This window comes from Oryzias melastigma, linkage group LG18 (genome assembly GCF_002922805.2).
Source record: "Oryzias melastigma strain HK-1 linkage group LG18, ASM292280v2, whole genome shotgun sequence".
Lineage (NCBI taxonomy): Eukaryota > Metazoa > Chordata > Actinopteri > Beloniformes > Adrianichthyidae > Oryzias > Oryzias melastigma.
In genome coordinates, this window is record NC_050529.1 from 24,700,734 (window position 1) to 24,717,282 (window position 16,549).

General features: G+C 40.7%; 1 protein-coding gene across 5 annotated transcripts in view; it reads right to left on the minus strand.

Annotated features, from left to right (window-relative positions):
- The window catches only part of focad (focadhesin), a 46,966-nt gene that overhangs the window by 15,446 nt on the left and 14,971 nt on the right, over nt 1-16,549 (minus strand). For all 5 annotated transcript variants that reach the window (XM_024287895.2, XM_036216592.1, XM_036216593.1 and 2 more), the window contains exons 6-22: nt 16,006-16,107; nt 13,282-13,507; nt 12,563-12,772; nt 12,402-12,489; nt 9,660-9,853; nt 7,574-7,834; nt 6,704-6,808; nt 6,523-6,624; nt 6,309-6,436; nt 5,211-5,337; nt 4,890-5,024; nt 4,329-4,379; nt 3,949-4,032; nt 1,375-1,513; nt 1,100-1,288; nt 844-965; nt 675-767 (exon numbers count right to left, since the gene is read on the minus strand). In XM_024287895.2, the coding sequence (XP_024143663.1) occupies nt 675-767; nt 844-965; nt 1,100-1,288; nt 1,375-1,513; nt 3,949-4,032; nt 4,329-4,379; nt 4,890-5,024; nt 5,211-5,337; nt 6,309-6,436; nt 6,523-6,624; nt 6,704-6,808; nt 7,574-7,834; nt 9,660-9,853; nt 12,402-12,489; nt 12,563-12,772; nt 13,282-13,507; nt 16,006-16,107 (2,356 nt within the window). The remainder of the gene's footprint in view (nt 1-674; nt 768-843; nt 966-1,099; nt 1,289-1,374; nt 1,514-3,948; nt 4,033-4,328; nt 4,380-4,889; nt 5,025-5,210; nt 5,338-6,308; nt 6,437-6,522; nt 6,625-6,703; nt 6,809-7,573; nt 7,835-9,659; nt 9,854-12,401; nt 12,490-12,562; nt 12,773-13,281; nt 13,508-16,005; nt 16,108-16,549) is intronic.

Below are 16,549 nucleotides of genomic sequence, written 5' to 3' on the forward strand. Positions count from 1 at the left end.
TTCCTCAGTTAACTAAATTAGTAAAAAACATTACCATGTTGCTAAAATAGAAGCTAAACTCTAGATGTTTTGAAAATGAGTATAAAACCTGAAAACATAACCCATGAATATAATTAAAGGCTTGTTGCTGATCTACTTAAAATTTTGACAGTTGAAGACTTTGTCATTCATTTCTTATGGGGCATATGCTGCTCAATATTTCAAAAACTATAAAGAGTATGAATACAAGCAGTAATGTCCTGAACGAGCTGAACGTTTTCATACAGAGATTGCTGAAATCTCTGAAAGTGATTGATCTCCTACATGCTGAAAACCGTACAGAAAGGAGCAGGAGAATCACTGTAGTGTAAATGATTACTAAACATTCACTCAATAACAAGACACAAGGCAAAGCTCAGCGTCCAAGCCGAGACAAAATGTATACATGCACAAAGACAAATAGTTCCAGCATACCCAACCCTTTTTTTGATAAAAAACAGAAACACAGAAAAAAGAGAAGTAGTCTACTGTTAAAGATGCAGAGGATTCAGTAATCCTGGAGAACTGCAGTTCAATATCAAACTACAAAAGGTCAGGATGCTTCAAAGACTAACATGAACAGTGCAGGTTTGACAGAGAGCTACACACAGTTCGACATGGCTCTGAAGGATCGAGAAGATGTCTGAGGCACAGACCTGCAGGACCGCGTGGAAAGTTCGGCTCATGAAACCCCTCCAGGCCTGAGGCAGCAGAAGAGCCCTGTGCCACTCTGAGGGCTGAATGTTCACCTGCCAGCCCCAACAAAGCAGAATGCATTCAGTTCCGGTAGCAAGGACAGGTGGGTGGAGACAGAGGGAAGCTAACCTCATGAATGAGGGCGGTGAGGGTCTGCTGGTAGCTGCGGCTGCGGCTGATGAGAAAGCGGTCCATGGGCTTTCCTTCGCGGTCCGTCTGCACTGGAAGCTCATAGGACAGCAGCAGTCCGGCTGCAGGACACAGACAGATTAGGTGAGATCTTCTAACAAAGCAATATGAACAGGAAAATGAAAGCATGAGTAATGCCTGTACATCCTTTAGAAAGAAGATGTGTGGAACACGAAAGGAGGACAGCCAGGACAACCTGCGAGTCCAGGCTTGAGTCCGGGCTGTTTGTTTTTCTCGTAGGTCTTCAGCATGAAGGACGGGATCCCTGCCACGGTTTTACCCTGGTCCGAACGCAGACCGCCCCCCCTCAGGGCAGAGAAGTACACTCCTCGCGGCATCTGGTTCATCTCCTGTCTCACCAGGGATGTCAAGAAAAGCTCAAAGGCTAAGAAGAAGAGAGCATGCAGGTGAACACGCAGGTGTGAAGAACAAGAGAGCAGCGGGAGGTTTGATGACAACACCTTGATGTACCTGATAAAACAGAGGAGGAGGTCAGAGCCAGCAGCTTCATGTAGGAGGACCCTGGGATGGAGAGGTCCTTCTCCTCTTCCTCCTCAGTATTTTCATCGTTGTCTTCCTCATTTTCAAGGATCTTGACAGCTGGTCTGGCCTGAGTCAAACAGGTTTAGTCAATCAGTTTAGTCCTCCACGTTATTATACATTGTTCCCTTATAATATCTATGTTCACTTTTGGCTGTCTTGCTGGTTTTGTGCAAGCTTTTTCATTCTTTATACAGCCCACTGAGTTCTGCGTCCTGAGTGGCTGTTGATCTTGTCTATCAGTCTCCTCTGTGCCTCGTTTCCAGTCTGGAATGCGTCCAGAGTTTCATAAATCTTTAATCCCAATCAGATCTTTGTTTTCATTCTAAAATCCTGGACTTATTTATCAATGAAGGCTTGAACTTTTGGGAGTCTGAAGTGTGAGAGAAAAGTGTGAAAATGTTCATGAGAAGTCTATAAAGTGCGAAGTGAGAATTCTTACAGCATTAAAACATCTGAAATTTTACTTTGCAGATTTCACACATCACAGGGCATTTATGGAACTCAAGTCTACAGTTCAATGACACTACTGAGGCCAGTAAATACAAATGTCTACCTGCCAAACACGTTTTTCCAAGCAAATTAGTTCATTATTTTACAAATAAACGATAGGTATGATTTAAAAAGGATATATGTTGAATTCAAACAGAAAGGAAGTCACAACATACTGTAAAATAAAAACAAATTTTTAAATAATTAATTTCAGGGTGACTGGTATTTATTTCTAATCTTTGCTCTGTGGTTTTGTGTTTTTTTCTTGGTCTGTGAGGGGTTTTATTTTCAGTCACAAATAAGTTATTTCTTCTCATTAGCATGGCTAAAGAGCCCCCTGTAAATATCTGATCTTAAGTTACGAACCAGATAATGAGAATACATGTAAAGTAAATGGTGTGGTCGAGCCGGGGTGGGATTATATAAATTCACTTCCTCCCACTCCCTTTCAGGCAATCTCTTAGTGCCTAGTCATCCTGTGTTTGACATGTCTTTATGGATGTAAACTTCTAGTGATTACTTGTATTGCACAAAAATGTTTTTTTCTTGATTGCTTGAAATTAACCATTTATAATCCAATATAAAAGTATCACATTGTAGATTCAGCTTCTGTCTCCGCCTCCCCTCAGGTAGAGTCTGGGTGTCATCCTCGACAGCTCACTATCTTCTCATTCTCACATTAATTACGTTACCTGAGCTGCCTGCCTCTACCTGCGCAACATTAATCGTCTCCGCCCTTCTCTCACAGTCCTTTGATCTTAGTCACTTCTCACCTCGACTCCCAAACAAAACTCTCAACAAACTACAACTGGTCCAGAATTCAGCTGCCCGTATCATCTCTACAACTCCAACCTGTGATCACATCGCCCTGTCCTCCAGCAAATGCACTCCCCCTCTCGTTCTCTCCGGTGCTCTTCTTCTCTCCAGCTCTTCGTGCTCGTCTAGTCATGGGGAGCCGAGCCTTCAGCCGGTTGACTCTCTTCCTCAGTAATATTGTCGCCTCTCTCATGTTCAAATCCAGACTCAAAACTCACCTGTTTAAAACTGCTTTCTCACTGAGATTTTCTATCTCATCTCTGTTGATTTATTTTTAGGGCTGTGAAAGTTAACGCATCAACGCACGTGATTAATCAAAAAGAATTAGCACGTTAATATCTATTAACGAAAATTAATCACACTTCACAGAGCAGCAGTCCTTCACTTTTCCTCTGCGGTTCAGCCCTCCTCGTGTGTGTTTAAGCACTTTGTCAGATATGATTGAACTTATCACGTGGTTATTTACAAAAGAAGCAAATATTTAAGTAGTTTTAGTACTTTAATCTTGTTATTTTTAGTTTAGATCATTTTTCACAAAAAGCAGATCCGTGGTCCGGCACGACGTCATGACGACATCACGTCGCTGAGCCTCGACTCTCTTGAAATAAAACCGCAGACAGAAAACTCTTAGTATCTTACTGCTGATGTGTTTTGAACACATTACATTTCTGGGTTTACACTTGATACATTTAAAAAATAAGACAATAAAAATGAAAGAAACATTTTCTCTCTAGTCTGTTGTTGTTCAAAAGCTGCATATTGTCATATAAAATTTACCTAGGAAAACATTCAGATTAATCACAACACAAAAGTGTGATTAATCTGAATATAAGTGATTGACAGCATTAATTAAAATGAAATGTTCTAAATGTGTTTTGTGTGATTTCATGTTGTGATTACTTGCAGATAAGTGGTTACCAAATAATGTAACAAAAAATTTTGATTAATCACAATTAATTTTTCCCTAAGTACGCGATTAATTACATTTTTTAATCAATTCCTCAGCCCTACTTAATTTATTTTACTTTATTTTACTCTACTTTTATGTGTATTTATTCTGTTTTTATTGCTATGTACAGTGTCCTTGAGTGTCAAGAAAGGCGCTTAAAAAAATGGAATATTATTAAATTTAAGATGTGTAAGTATATGCCATTCACCAATCTGGATTTGGATGAAATTATTGGAGAAAACCTGTACCTTCTCAGGAAGGTGAAGTACTGTGTGGACTCCTTCAGGAAAAGCTGCCAAAGCCTTGTAGCCACAAGCGGCCACCTCTGGATTCTGTCCAATCAGAGGAGAGTTCAGGTTTAGTGAGTTGTAGAGAAAAATGTTTCAACTCAAGACAATATGACCAACCCTACTAGCATTTGATTTCTCACTGCATAATCTAAATCACTTACTCTGCATCAGGTACATATGACACATTTAAATCATTTTTCAAAGTGATATGTAAAGTTACAGTCTACTAAGCTCTGTTTGTTTTTCCTTTACAAAGTGTGAAATGTAGTTTGTTTCCTGCTTCAGAACAGAAAATGTCCCTCAAAAATGTAGAGGTCGAGTGTCTTTAGTGTACAGACCTTGCTTGAAGCATAATTCCAGAGGAAGCTGACCACCTCATCTTTAAGTTTCTACGAGGAAAGCAGAAACAGACTCATTTTTAAAAGGAGGAGTGACTTTAACTCTAATCTCTGCATTAACGAGATCTATCTGAGCTTGTTAAAATTAAAACACCGTCTTCTGTTAGCAAAACCTCTTCCTTCTTCCACCAGAGTTGTGCTTTTGGGCAGAATTTGTTGTAAAAACCTCATTTCAAGTCCTTCCAATCAATCATGTAAATAGAATCTAAAAAACCAAAACTCTGGTTTTTACAAAGAAATAAGGTTGCATAAACTGAATTGTAGCTGAATTGATCTTGCCCACTACTCAGAGAACTTCTTTAGAATTCCTGCTGCTCTGCAGAAACTATGTTCTAGAAAACGACACAAGGAGATTTAGATTTTGGCTAAAAGTGGCATCCTCATAATGAAAAGATCACTGGGAACGCTTGGACAAAAAGATGATGGGAGTGGGTCTGTAAACTGCTTTTGTCAAAATCAACATGTATCATCCAGATCTACAGGATGAGAACATAAAAATACCTCATAGTCGTCGGATTTGACCGGCAGCTGTGGAACCAGGGACAGGAGCTCGGCTATAGCTTTAACCATCAATGGGCGGGAATCGCAGCAAAGCTCAGGACCCAGACTTTTCCATGTTGACATAATATCCACCACCTGTACAGCAGGCCAGGCAAAAGCCATAAAGATCATTTGAACTGTATTCTACAGCAGGAACATGAGTTTATGAGTCATTTTAAATAACTGTTGTTTGTTAATCTGAACTGCATGGAAATGCATTAAAGTGGATCCTGGAGAAAGAGAGTGATGTTTGAAGACTGAAGGTGTGTTCTGGTCCAGCACCTCTGCTTGGCAAAGCTCACGTAGACCTTGAAGAGCGAGGGCAGCAGGGGTCGCCATGTCTGGTTTGCTGCACTGCTTCAGTGTGAGTGAGATGCCAGCCAACATGTCTGCAGCATGCTGGTAGGGCCTGAAACACACAAACACGACTCAGTTACCCTATAAGTCAAGGCTATGCAAATGGTTGATTCTGTCATTAATCAAATGTTGAAGTACTAAAAGACCCTATACTCTGATCCGATGATGATAGTAACCACACATTTTGGATCTTGGAGCTCCCTCTGCCTGTTGCAGACCAGAAACTGCTCTGACTGAATGAATCTATGTGCACACCCCTGACTGTATGAGAGAACTGGACTGAGTGAGTGTGACGTCACCCAATAGAAAATCCAACCAAATTATGTCAATTCAGTCGCCATCTTATCAACAATCCCATAGAAGTTGGAACCAGCAGGTACTTCGTGTTTGGAACACCAGGTGGGAGGAGCCACTCAGTCCAGTTCTTGCATACAGTCAATGGTGCACATGAACACACACACACAGAAACACACAGCACTAATTATTTGTCAAAAATCTAAAACAAGTTTATAGTGTACTATATGGAGCGTTCGCCATTTTCTAGTGCTGTCCAAAATCCAGAGCACTAGAAATTTACCAGAAAAACTAGCGTGCATCGATGCTCAATAGATTCGTGAATATAGACCACAATGCATTGAAGTCAAACTATTTTGAACAAAAACGTGTTTAAATGTAATTTTTAAACCATCCACATTTTCACCATCAGAACACACAGACAGTGACTTTGTGACTTTATGGACATCTCAGACCAAAATAAAGTCAAAAGTGCAGTTCTCTTTTTTCACCAAAGATAAGTGTTTTTATTTCTTGTCCTTCATAATCATATCTCCTAGTATGGTAAGATTGTTTAGCAAGTATGTGCAGCATCAACGGTTTCTAGTTGCTGAAATGTGCCACACAAATGAATATTGGCACCCTTCTTATTGTTGCCAAACACCGTCTAAGTCCTGTTGGTGTGAGGTCAGTGTGTAGCAGTGGTGTCGTCCGGCGTGGCCAGAGCTCCTGCTGTGTCTGTGCATGAACCTCTCTCTGCAGACGTCTCTGAGGCAGGCGGCTCGAGCCAGGACTCGTTCCCACTCCGAGTCTTTCCCCACCACCACTCTGCTGTCCTGCTGGCTCAGCAGACGCTGCAGCTCTGGATACACTCGATCCTTCACACAAACCAACACAAGGTTTCCTTCTAGCACGTCTACTAAAACAACAATAAGTGAGTTTTGAATGAGTCCCTATTGTAGACCTGTTTTTTCCAGAGAGCAGTCATAAGGCGCATTACAACAGCCTTCAACTTGGGGGCGCTGGCCAGCATTTGTAGAGTCTGTAGCACCATGGGCACACACAGCTGAAACAGAAAGGTTCAAAAGGTGACTATAGGAGGATTTACGGCAGACTGCATAGGACTTTTTCTGAGTCTTCAGCACCTTGTGAGTCCCAAAGTTGGGCAGGCAATTGAGCACAGCGAGAGCGGTAGCAGGGTTCTTCTCCCTCGACAGTTTGAACATCAGGACAGGAATCAGGGATGGCACCTGCAAACAGACTGCAGCTTCAGAGGGTTGCTGCGTCTTTTTACTCGGAGGTTTTCTTCTTTCAGATTCAAATTTCAAAGGCAGGTTTCTTCTCAGCTCAGTGAATGACAAGTCACCAATCCATCAAGACCAACAAGGAGGGAAGTGCTGCTTTAGGACAAAAACACTCAGACCTCATACAAATTCTTCACATGCTGCAGATTATTTCTCCTTTATAGTGACCAGTGTTTTCTACAGTTAGTCCAGCCTGAAATAAAAACATTTCTGCTCTATCTTTTGCAAGCCTCAACGTGTTTTTAAGTAACTAAAGTGGGTTACTTTTAGTTTTTATTCATGTGTGTCACCTTAAAAACTTAAATGTGACTTAAACACCTTAGTTATGGGGCACATTGAAGAACCCTTTGAGACAGGCTACGGTGGCTGAGACCCACCATCACACCAAAAAAAATTAATAAAAAAAAAAAAACGTGTAGCAAAGAAATGCTACAAACAAGCATGAAGAACCAAATGTTGCAGCTCTCTGAGGTCAGCAGGGAGCCACTGACTACCATGTGGAAATGTTAGAAAAGAACACAGGATAAAGTCCGTCTGTTTTCAGGGTCTCACTCTGTTGGTGTGAAACTCTTAACTTAATGTCACCTGCATGTTCTCACCAGAAGCAAGCAGCAGCATAGTTGCTTTTCCAACGCGGCTTCATCAGGGCGGCATCGAGCATCGCTCCCAGCATTGGCAGCAAGCGTGGGAGCAGAAATGGGAATGACCTACCTGGCAGGGGTCGACAGAGGCAATGGCTTGGCATGCTTTCAAAGCCAGCTGGCAGACATCCTCGTCACCCGCAATGATGAGATGGGTCACGATGAGGGTGCATGAGGAGGGCAGCTGTTGACTGCAGGACAAGGCCGAGCTGACTGCCAACAGCCAATCGGCTGCTGCCGCCGGATCGCGAGCTACTCTGCGCAGGATGGACAGAGCAACACTCAGCTCACTGTACCAGGGGCTGAGAGGGAGGGTCAGGCCCGGGCCCGGCTGAGGAGGACAGGGAAAGTTAAAAAGACCACTACCACAGGTTCTACTTCCATTAGTTTCTGCTACTGTTTCATAAATACAAATAAAACTAATGAAGAAATAAATGTCTGCAACAGCCAAACAAAAAAATACAAATCATTTATACTGAAAGGCACGGTCAGTAGGCAGCATTGTGGAAAAATGACTCATTAATTATTTAAATACTACAAACACATTTTTAATGGTTTCTGCTGCCAAAAACTAATATTTTTGCAACTCAAAAGTAAAATACATAAGTGAATTAGATGAATATTTCAGGGCTTGTAAATTCAACAATGGAGGGAAGTGTGATCCCTCATTTATTGCAGGAGTTATGTTCTTAAGCAACATGAAATATGTTTAAATTCACAAAGTAGGATTATGGATGTATCAGGGCTGTAAAACTCCTCACTACACATTTTATCCACTTTTCTTAGACAGACATGAACATTTTCACAGTTTTAAACTCTCAAAGTTCAAACCTTCATTGAGAAATAAGTCTGGGATTATAGAATGAAAAAAAGATCTGATCAGGATCTAAAATCTAAATCTGGTAAACTGAATGCATCTGTACAGGTGATCTTGTTGATTGACAAGATCTACAGCCAATCAGAATGCAGAAAACAATACACTATAAAAAGAAAAAAAATGTGCAAAACAGCAGTGAAAAAGGTGAACGGTGAAATAGCTCGAGACCTCTGGATAGAACTAATAAAAAATTCAATGTTTAGCTCTTTAATGTTGTACTCAACCATTTAAAAGAATCAAAAAAGTAAAATTGGGGCAAAAGCAGGAAGCTAACAGAGACTAAACTGAGACAGTAAAGGTGCTGCCTGATGGTTCAGTCAATGCAGGAGTCTGCAACCTGAAGCTCCAGATCCACCTGTGGATCTTTTATCTCTCCATAACATAAGCCATAGAGACTGCTGACCCAGACATGTCGACCGTCAGAGTCAGCAGCTCCCCCTAAACAAAACTACCTAAAGAAAATAAATAAACAAAGCCTGAAAACTAAGACTACCAAGATCCAAACTAAAATAACAAAACCCAGCAGAGTAAGACTGCTGAGGACAGAGAGGAGAAAAAGAACAAAAAAGAAAAGAAAAAAAAATAGCACATTTTTAAAATAAGGATTACATAATTATCATTTATTAAATTTAATTTAGTTAAATGTATAAACTGATGTCTGAGGTTCACATAGATGATAAACTATGTAGGTTTTTACATCCTGTTGACCTGAAGACGTCTTGTTTGATCAACTCTACCTCCAGAATGAACAGATTTTATATGCAAAGAAAAACTTTGGTAAAAAGTTTAGGTGAGTTAAAATCACATATTATCTTATGCTGAACAACACTGGTTACTAGCTGTTCAGAGCTGCATTGAGAAGATCCTGTTTGGCACAGAGTCTTTTATTTGGAAAATAAGTTAAAAAAAAAAAAAAGAAATCACATTTTGAGAGATGCTAGGTTCTTTTTATTTTTTTGCTTTTGTTTGTTCAAACAGACAAATTATATGTATTATTAAAAAAAGAAGGTCATGAATCCAAATTCCTTAAAGTCTAAGGTAAAACCAAGCAGTTCCTTTTAGGTTTTTAAAATGTCTCTTTTACTGTTAAAGGTTGCTGACCCCAGAGTCAATGGTAAAATCCTGATGTGGTTTCTCTGTGTTCCAAATACAGCTACAGTAAAAACAGCTTTAATCAATGTTCTTCTGTTCCCTACCACAGGCAGACAGCAATGATTTCTCTATCTTCAGATGAGAAGTCGACGTGCATGGAGTTAGGGCTCGTAGGTGTGACAGGTACCTGTGGAGGTCTGGCTGTGGGCCTGCTGATGCTGCGGAGCAGCCTGTGAGCCAGGCTGTGGATTGACCTGTGGGTTCTCTGATCAGCCAGAGGTTCAGTGAGACCTGAACAGGAGAGAAGCTGCAGCACTGGCAAAACCAGAACTGGGCTCAGCCAAGGCGGTTGCTCTGCATCCTCAGGGGCCAAACTCAGAGCTGCAGAGAAAACACACAACGTTTGGGGGTTTTTACATGTAAAGGACAAGATACTTTGGATTTTTGTGACACTTCCACGTTAACGTTTCAGAGGCCGAGACCCGCCGTTGCAGCAAAAAAATAAAGCAACTCTGCAAACAAAAAACAAGCTGAGAATAAAAGAAACGCTACAACTAAAGAATTCAAAGGACCGAGCTGCAAAATATAGAAAAAAATGCTGCAAATAAAAAAGCCAGAGCAGAAGTGGAGGACGGACCGGAGACTAACTGACAGTCATGAGACGGACTCCCCACACAATGCAACAGAGAAGCAGCGGAGATTCAGGGTTACTTTCTTGTTCGTTTTCCAGTTCGTACTTCTGATTTGTTTTTTGTTGTCTTCTCACCGCGGTGCACGGGCAAAATCAATCCCTAATCCTCCACTTCCTTTGCAGCGTTTTTCTTAGAGTTTCTGTTTTTGATTTTTTTTTTCTGCTGTGATGGTGGATCTCAGCCACTGCACAAAGTGCAGCTTGTATGAAAAATGAAAGGGAAAATAGACCCCAGACAAAATAGAAATATTAAAGATTTAAAAAGGAAATCTGTTAAATGATTTAAAACCAAAAAATCTGAAAACAGAAAACATTAAATAAAGGACATTTTTATGGACTTTCTGTTAAATGTATTTAGATAACTGGACTGAGGGCGTGTGACATCATCCATTTAAAATGCTTTGTTTCCCTCTAAACAAAATTCAGTCACCATTTTTCTGTAACATGAACGCCGCCACTGCTTTTATTTAGCATCGACTTTGAGAAGAAGTGGTTCGTCTTTCACCTAATCCGCAGAAACAACAACGGCTCTCTTGTTTGTGAAAGACCATGTCTTCTGAGTGGTTGGAGTTATGAAACGACACCCAAAAGGAGTGAAAGGTGGAGCTTTAGAGGTGACATACTTCCGGCTAGAAAAAAGGAGCCCGAGGAAATAACTCCTATTTGATCTAAAATGAGTTATTTGGTGTGTCAAAGGTAATTAGAACCAGATATATAGATACAGTTTACTCTGAAAGGCTTAGAATAGCGTGGTGTAGGCTCTTAAAGGCAGGGGCCCCCAAACTGGGGCCCAGATCCGGCCCACCTCCTCATCCCAGACAAATCCAAAACACTTTAAGGGACGCCCCATTTTTCTCAATCTGGCCGATCAAGACCCACATGGAACGTGACTGCAGCCTGAGCTGAGACAGGAGAGGACAGACTATTATGGTGTGAATGCTTTAATAGTGATTCTCCTGCTCCTTTCCATACGCTTTTTGGGCCGCAAAAACTCAATCACACTTTCAGCGATTTCAGCAATCTTGGTTTAAAAATGTTTGGAGTTTAGCTAAAATTTTACTATTATGCTAGCTGTTGTGGAAATATTTAGAAATGTTTTCCGGTTTTTTAGGATAAATTGGAGTTTTGCTTAAATTTTAGGATTATGCTAGTTGTTTTGGCTAACTTAGATTTGTTTCTTATTTTTAGGATAATAGGATATTTTACCATTATGGTAGTAATTTTGACTGAGTTTAAAAATGTTTTTCAGTTTTTTATGGGATTATTTGGAGTTTAGATAATATTTTACCATCATGCTAGCTGTTTTGTAATTTTTCCTCTTTTTTTTTTGCTTATTTGGCATTCAGTTATTATTTTATTAAGTTTTCGGCTTCAGCATTTTCAGCAGCCACATTCAGCTTTCAGCATTCCCACTATCATTTCTACAACTAATGCTATATATCTAGTTAGTTTAATTTTTTTAATGTTTTAGTATTATTTTTATGTGAAGATTACAGAAATTAATTATTTAAAATTTGGTTATGTGTGGTTTTCTGGAAAACCATAAACGTTTAGACTTGAGATTGTTACACTTATTCTGTTAGCCTACAAACCAACAGTACGTCATATCGGAGAAGAAGACAGTCATGTGGTCCTCACATAAAAAAGTTTGGGGACCCCTGCTTTAAGGCATCTTCAGCTGCTCCTTCACAAGACAAATGTCAAGTGCAGTGTTGGGACTAACGCCGTTTAAGTATAACGGCGTTACTAACGGCGTTATAAATCAAGTAATTTAGTAATCTAACTAATTACTTTCATCCTCGCTGTAACGCCGTTATAGTTACTTCGTGTAAATCGCGGTGCGTTACTTCAAAGTTTGATGATCTTGCTGGAGCTGGGCGCTTCGTACCCGAGCGTTCCGCGTCAATTCTGGCCGGAAGTTGCATCAAGATACATGAGAAAATCCGGTTTCTTTTCAAAATATAACCAGTTTTTCACAATAAAATGCCGCGATTGACAAATGTGATCATGTTTTTGTATCTAAACAGGCGGTAGACACGGATATAAACATTACAATCACAACACAAACGTGCAAACGAGTTACTTTGCCAAGTAACTAATTACTTTGAAGATGCAGTAATTGAGTTACTAACTCAATTACTTTTTGGGAGAAGTAACTAGTAACTATAACTAATTACTTTTTTGAAGTGAGATGCCCAACACTGGTCAAGTGACTATTAAACAGTGCAGGTTTAGTACCGAGGCTGAGCAGTCGGCTCTGCTGAGCTGCAGGTGCCTCTAACAGGAGCAGCGCCGAGCTCATCAGCAGTTCATCCAGTGGAAGGTCCTGCAAAAGAAGTCTGAGCTCAGAGAAAGCACAGAAATCTCCAAAGATGATACGATCTGAGGTTCAGCGTCACCTGTTGGCAGATAGGCAGGAGCTGCTGAATCAGATCAAGCAGAGGCCGGCAGTCTGTGTTCAGCTTCAGGCATCGCTGACATGCACACAGCAGCTGCAGCAGCAAACTGGTTCTCTCACGGATCCAGAATTCTCCAGAAGCCCTGGTGAGTTTCTGAAGAAGAGCATCTGCAAACACGCTCAATTCCAGCGCTGCCTCCACCCTGTCCAGCTGCAGCAGAGAAAACAATGATGGTTTCTGCTGAGCCACACCTCACATGGTAGAACTGAGTCTGACCTTATACTGCAGTACAGCTGGGATAAACAGTGGCCATCAAACAGTACATCTACATCAAAGACTGGATTAGTACACTTTACGTTTATAGAACTACTCATCAAAGTTAAGTGGAACCACAAACCCTCCTTCATAAACATTGGTTGATCATCAGCAGTAAAAACCCAGCATGGTTCCAAACATCATTCTTAAGTTCAAGATCCATGAGGAGCTTTAAAAAGGGATTCTGACAGCAAAGAAGTTAGTAACTTCTTCATTTAACACTAAATATTAATATTCAAACAATTAGAGACCCATACAAAGAAAAACAGTTCTACCTTTTGTCTTAATCCATATTGTCTTTTTACGCATTTATAAACAGTTCATCTAAAGGTTTTTGGTCAAACATGATGACACACCCAAACAAACGGACATGTGGAGACAGTCTCATGGCGTCCATGCATCACCTGCATGTGAGGAACCAGCTGACAAAGACACAGCAGCAGGCTGTCGTGAACGGCTGAGGCCTGATCCTGGTCTCTGTCCTGAGGAGCGGATCCGGGAGTGGGCTGTGTTGGCAGCAGCACCCTGAGGAGACTCTGACGGAGCAAGGCATGCTGGGGCAGCTGCTGGGGCTCGCAGTACAGGTAACGGAGGAAGGGAGCCAACATGGTGATGTACGAGGCTTTATTTCTGAGTTCACACGGACAAATGCACACCAAGACAAGGTACACGCATTAAAAACATCATCTCATGTTCATGACTCAGGGGTTTGAATCTCCACCATTGTGGAGTTGCTCACAATGAGAGCTGGTATGGGTTTATTTATGAGCCCCCCCCCCCCAGCCTAGGTGTCCCACAGTAAACTTCCTTGTCTTCAGAACTTCAGACTTCAGAATACACGTGAACAGCAACAGTGACACCTTGATGGGAGGGAATGGACAAAATGATCTGAGCCTGGGTAGTGTTCTGTTCTTTGAGTTCTCGTCATAGTTTGTCCATAACAAACACTATGATCAAACACGTCTATTCATGCACTTTGGCATCAGGACAACAAAGCCAGAAGGCTGATGATCAACTCGGCGGCCTTCAGCAGTGTCTCTGACACTCGGGTATAGAAAGATACAGAGACGTCCACTGATTATGACCTGGTGTGAATGCTGAAAGCTGAATTTGGCTGCTGAAGATGCTAGTGCTGATAGCTGAAGATGCAGAAGTTGATGGCTAAAAACGCTGAAACTGATAGTCAGCTAAAATATTAGCTAAATGCCAAATTAGCCTTAAAAAAAAAAAAAAATTAGGCCAGCCAAAACAGCTAGCATGTAGCTGAAATATTAGATAAACTCCAGAACAGCCTAAAAAATCTTGCTAAATGCCAAAATAGTCCAAAAAGCTAGCAGAATGACAATTTTTAAAACTTTAAAACCATAACTTTTTAACATAATTATGAATAATAAAAAGGCAGGAATATTATTCCAGAATATATTCAACTTAAACTTTAAATAACTTTCAATATTTTATACTCCATAAAAATCTATTTTGTCAAAATTATACAAGTTAGAAATGAGAGCGAGATAACATCGGACCATTAGTAACAATCAAAGGATCTAGAGGGCCGGATCTGGCCCCCGGCCCTTGACTTTGACACATTCTAGAGCCTTTAGCAGAGTGTCTGCATTTCTATCATGATAATAAACATCCAAACTTCTTCAGAAATGAATGCACATACCATATATCTGGTATTGGTAGCCCCAGCCATCACTGCACTGGTTCACAGGACAAATCCAAACAACTGTACCCTCCTTAGTGGGGGGGGGGTCTTAAGGAGCGGCACGTCTAAAGTAATGAACTCCTGTTTGAGCTGGAATTTATTGAAGACAGGACACAACTGGAAGATAAACGGGATTCTGCATCTAAAAGGAAAGTTTTTGCTGATCACCAGTAGTTCTGTGGAGAAATTGAGTGTTGGTGTTAGACTGGGGGCGGAGCTGCAGAGCAGACTCTTCCTGAAAGGGGCGGTCTCACTCTGAGACATCAGCACATGAGGACCCACTCATTTTAGTGGGTATGGGAGGGGCTGCAGCTGAGACTGCAGGTTTTTAGAGGATTACTCTTAAATACATGCACAGATCAAAATACCACTTTGAGGTTCTTTATAGAGAGGAATGAACTGTATTATACACTTAAAAGCTCAAAAAGTTGTTTTTTCATGGTATGGCCTGTTTAAGTCTGGTAAGGGAAAAGCCGAAAGGAAAAGAAGAAGAAGAAGTGGGATTTATATACAAGACGTGCATTCACTGATCACGTACTGGAAGTTCAATCAGTTGAATCGGTACAACACTAAACTGCAACCAATCAGGGACTCAAATCTGGTAGTCATGTGTGGGTAGCGTCTCTTTCATAACATGGAAGTTCCAACCATTGTAAACAATAAATCATCACATGATTCAAATGATCATAAAAAGGGACATTAATATTTGCCTTTTTCTGCCTGGACAGAATTCTATTATTCATTTAGAGAAACAGAGCTGTGAAAACAAAAAGGCTGGAGTAAGAATTGCTCAGTTTTCACTTTTCACATCAGACCTCAACTGTGGGTGATTGACAAGTGCTAGTAAACAGTAAATTAAATCCAGTGTGAACACCACCGGCTGAATGCACGTTCATGTAAGCGTACACTCAACATAGCTTGAGCCTGCATGCCTTAACTCACACATCCTGGAATATGGAAGATTTCAAACATAGAGCAGCCGAGGACATTAAGAGCGGACCATGATCTCCTCCTCTATCGTCTCTACCGCTGTTTGGAGATATGTCATTGGTACCTGTCACAGGGGTAATTCACTAAACCAGTGGTGAACACCAAAAGTATGAATGATGCTATCAAGCAAAAGAAGGAATCCTACTGAGCCTGGCTGGTGGCCAAACTCTGATGTCTTTACTAAATTACTAAATGTTGATTAAAAAAAACAAACAATTAGTTGAGTCTCTGTTAAAGACTGCAGACTGGCTCAGAGAGGGACTGAAAGAGCTGCCAAAGCTTTAACAACTCCCACCTCTAAAATAGTTTTTTCCTATTTTATATTTTTTAATAATTATTATTTATCCATCCAAGCTGTTAGCAAAAAGGGTTGCTGTAAAACAATCGAGCTGCAGAGCCAGGACATCATGCAGTAAAGTCAAAGGCTTGCCTTTCAACAGCCAGCTGAATGAAGCCATCAATCTCCAACAGCAAAGCTGGCCAGCAGTCCATGCGGTTTTCCAGGGCAGTGATGTATGGATGTGGGCTGTTCCTGCAAAACAACACGAGTCAAAGGTCACGAAGGCCTCCCATCCTTATTTATGGTTAAGTGTGATACTATGAAGTGCTTGAAACAACTACCTGCACCCACATCCATAGGAATCAAACCTAAAGAATACTTGAAACAATATATCAGCAACTAAATCAAAACTTCAGACAACTAAAATCCAAACAATAAAACATTCTGGAACCATAAAGACATTGAACATTAATGGTTCTTGGCCTTTTGAGACTCAAAGCATCAATGCAGCTCACAAACAGCTGGAAAAATGTGTTATATTGAGGAGTTCTTTCTTCAAAGCTTTGATGTTTTAAGATTAGGAAATGTTCTGAAATGTTATACATTAAAAGTTAAATACATTCAAATAACTGGTGACAAGAAAAAAGTACCTTCATCTGAGGCTCTGCATACATTTGCATACATGCATAGGCAA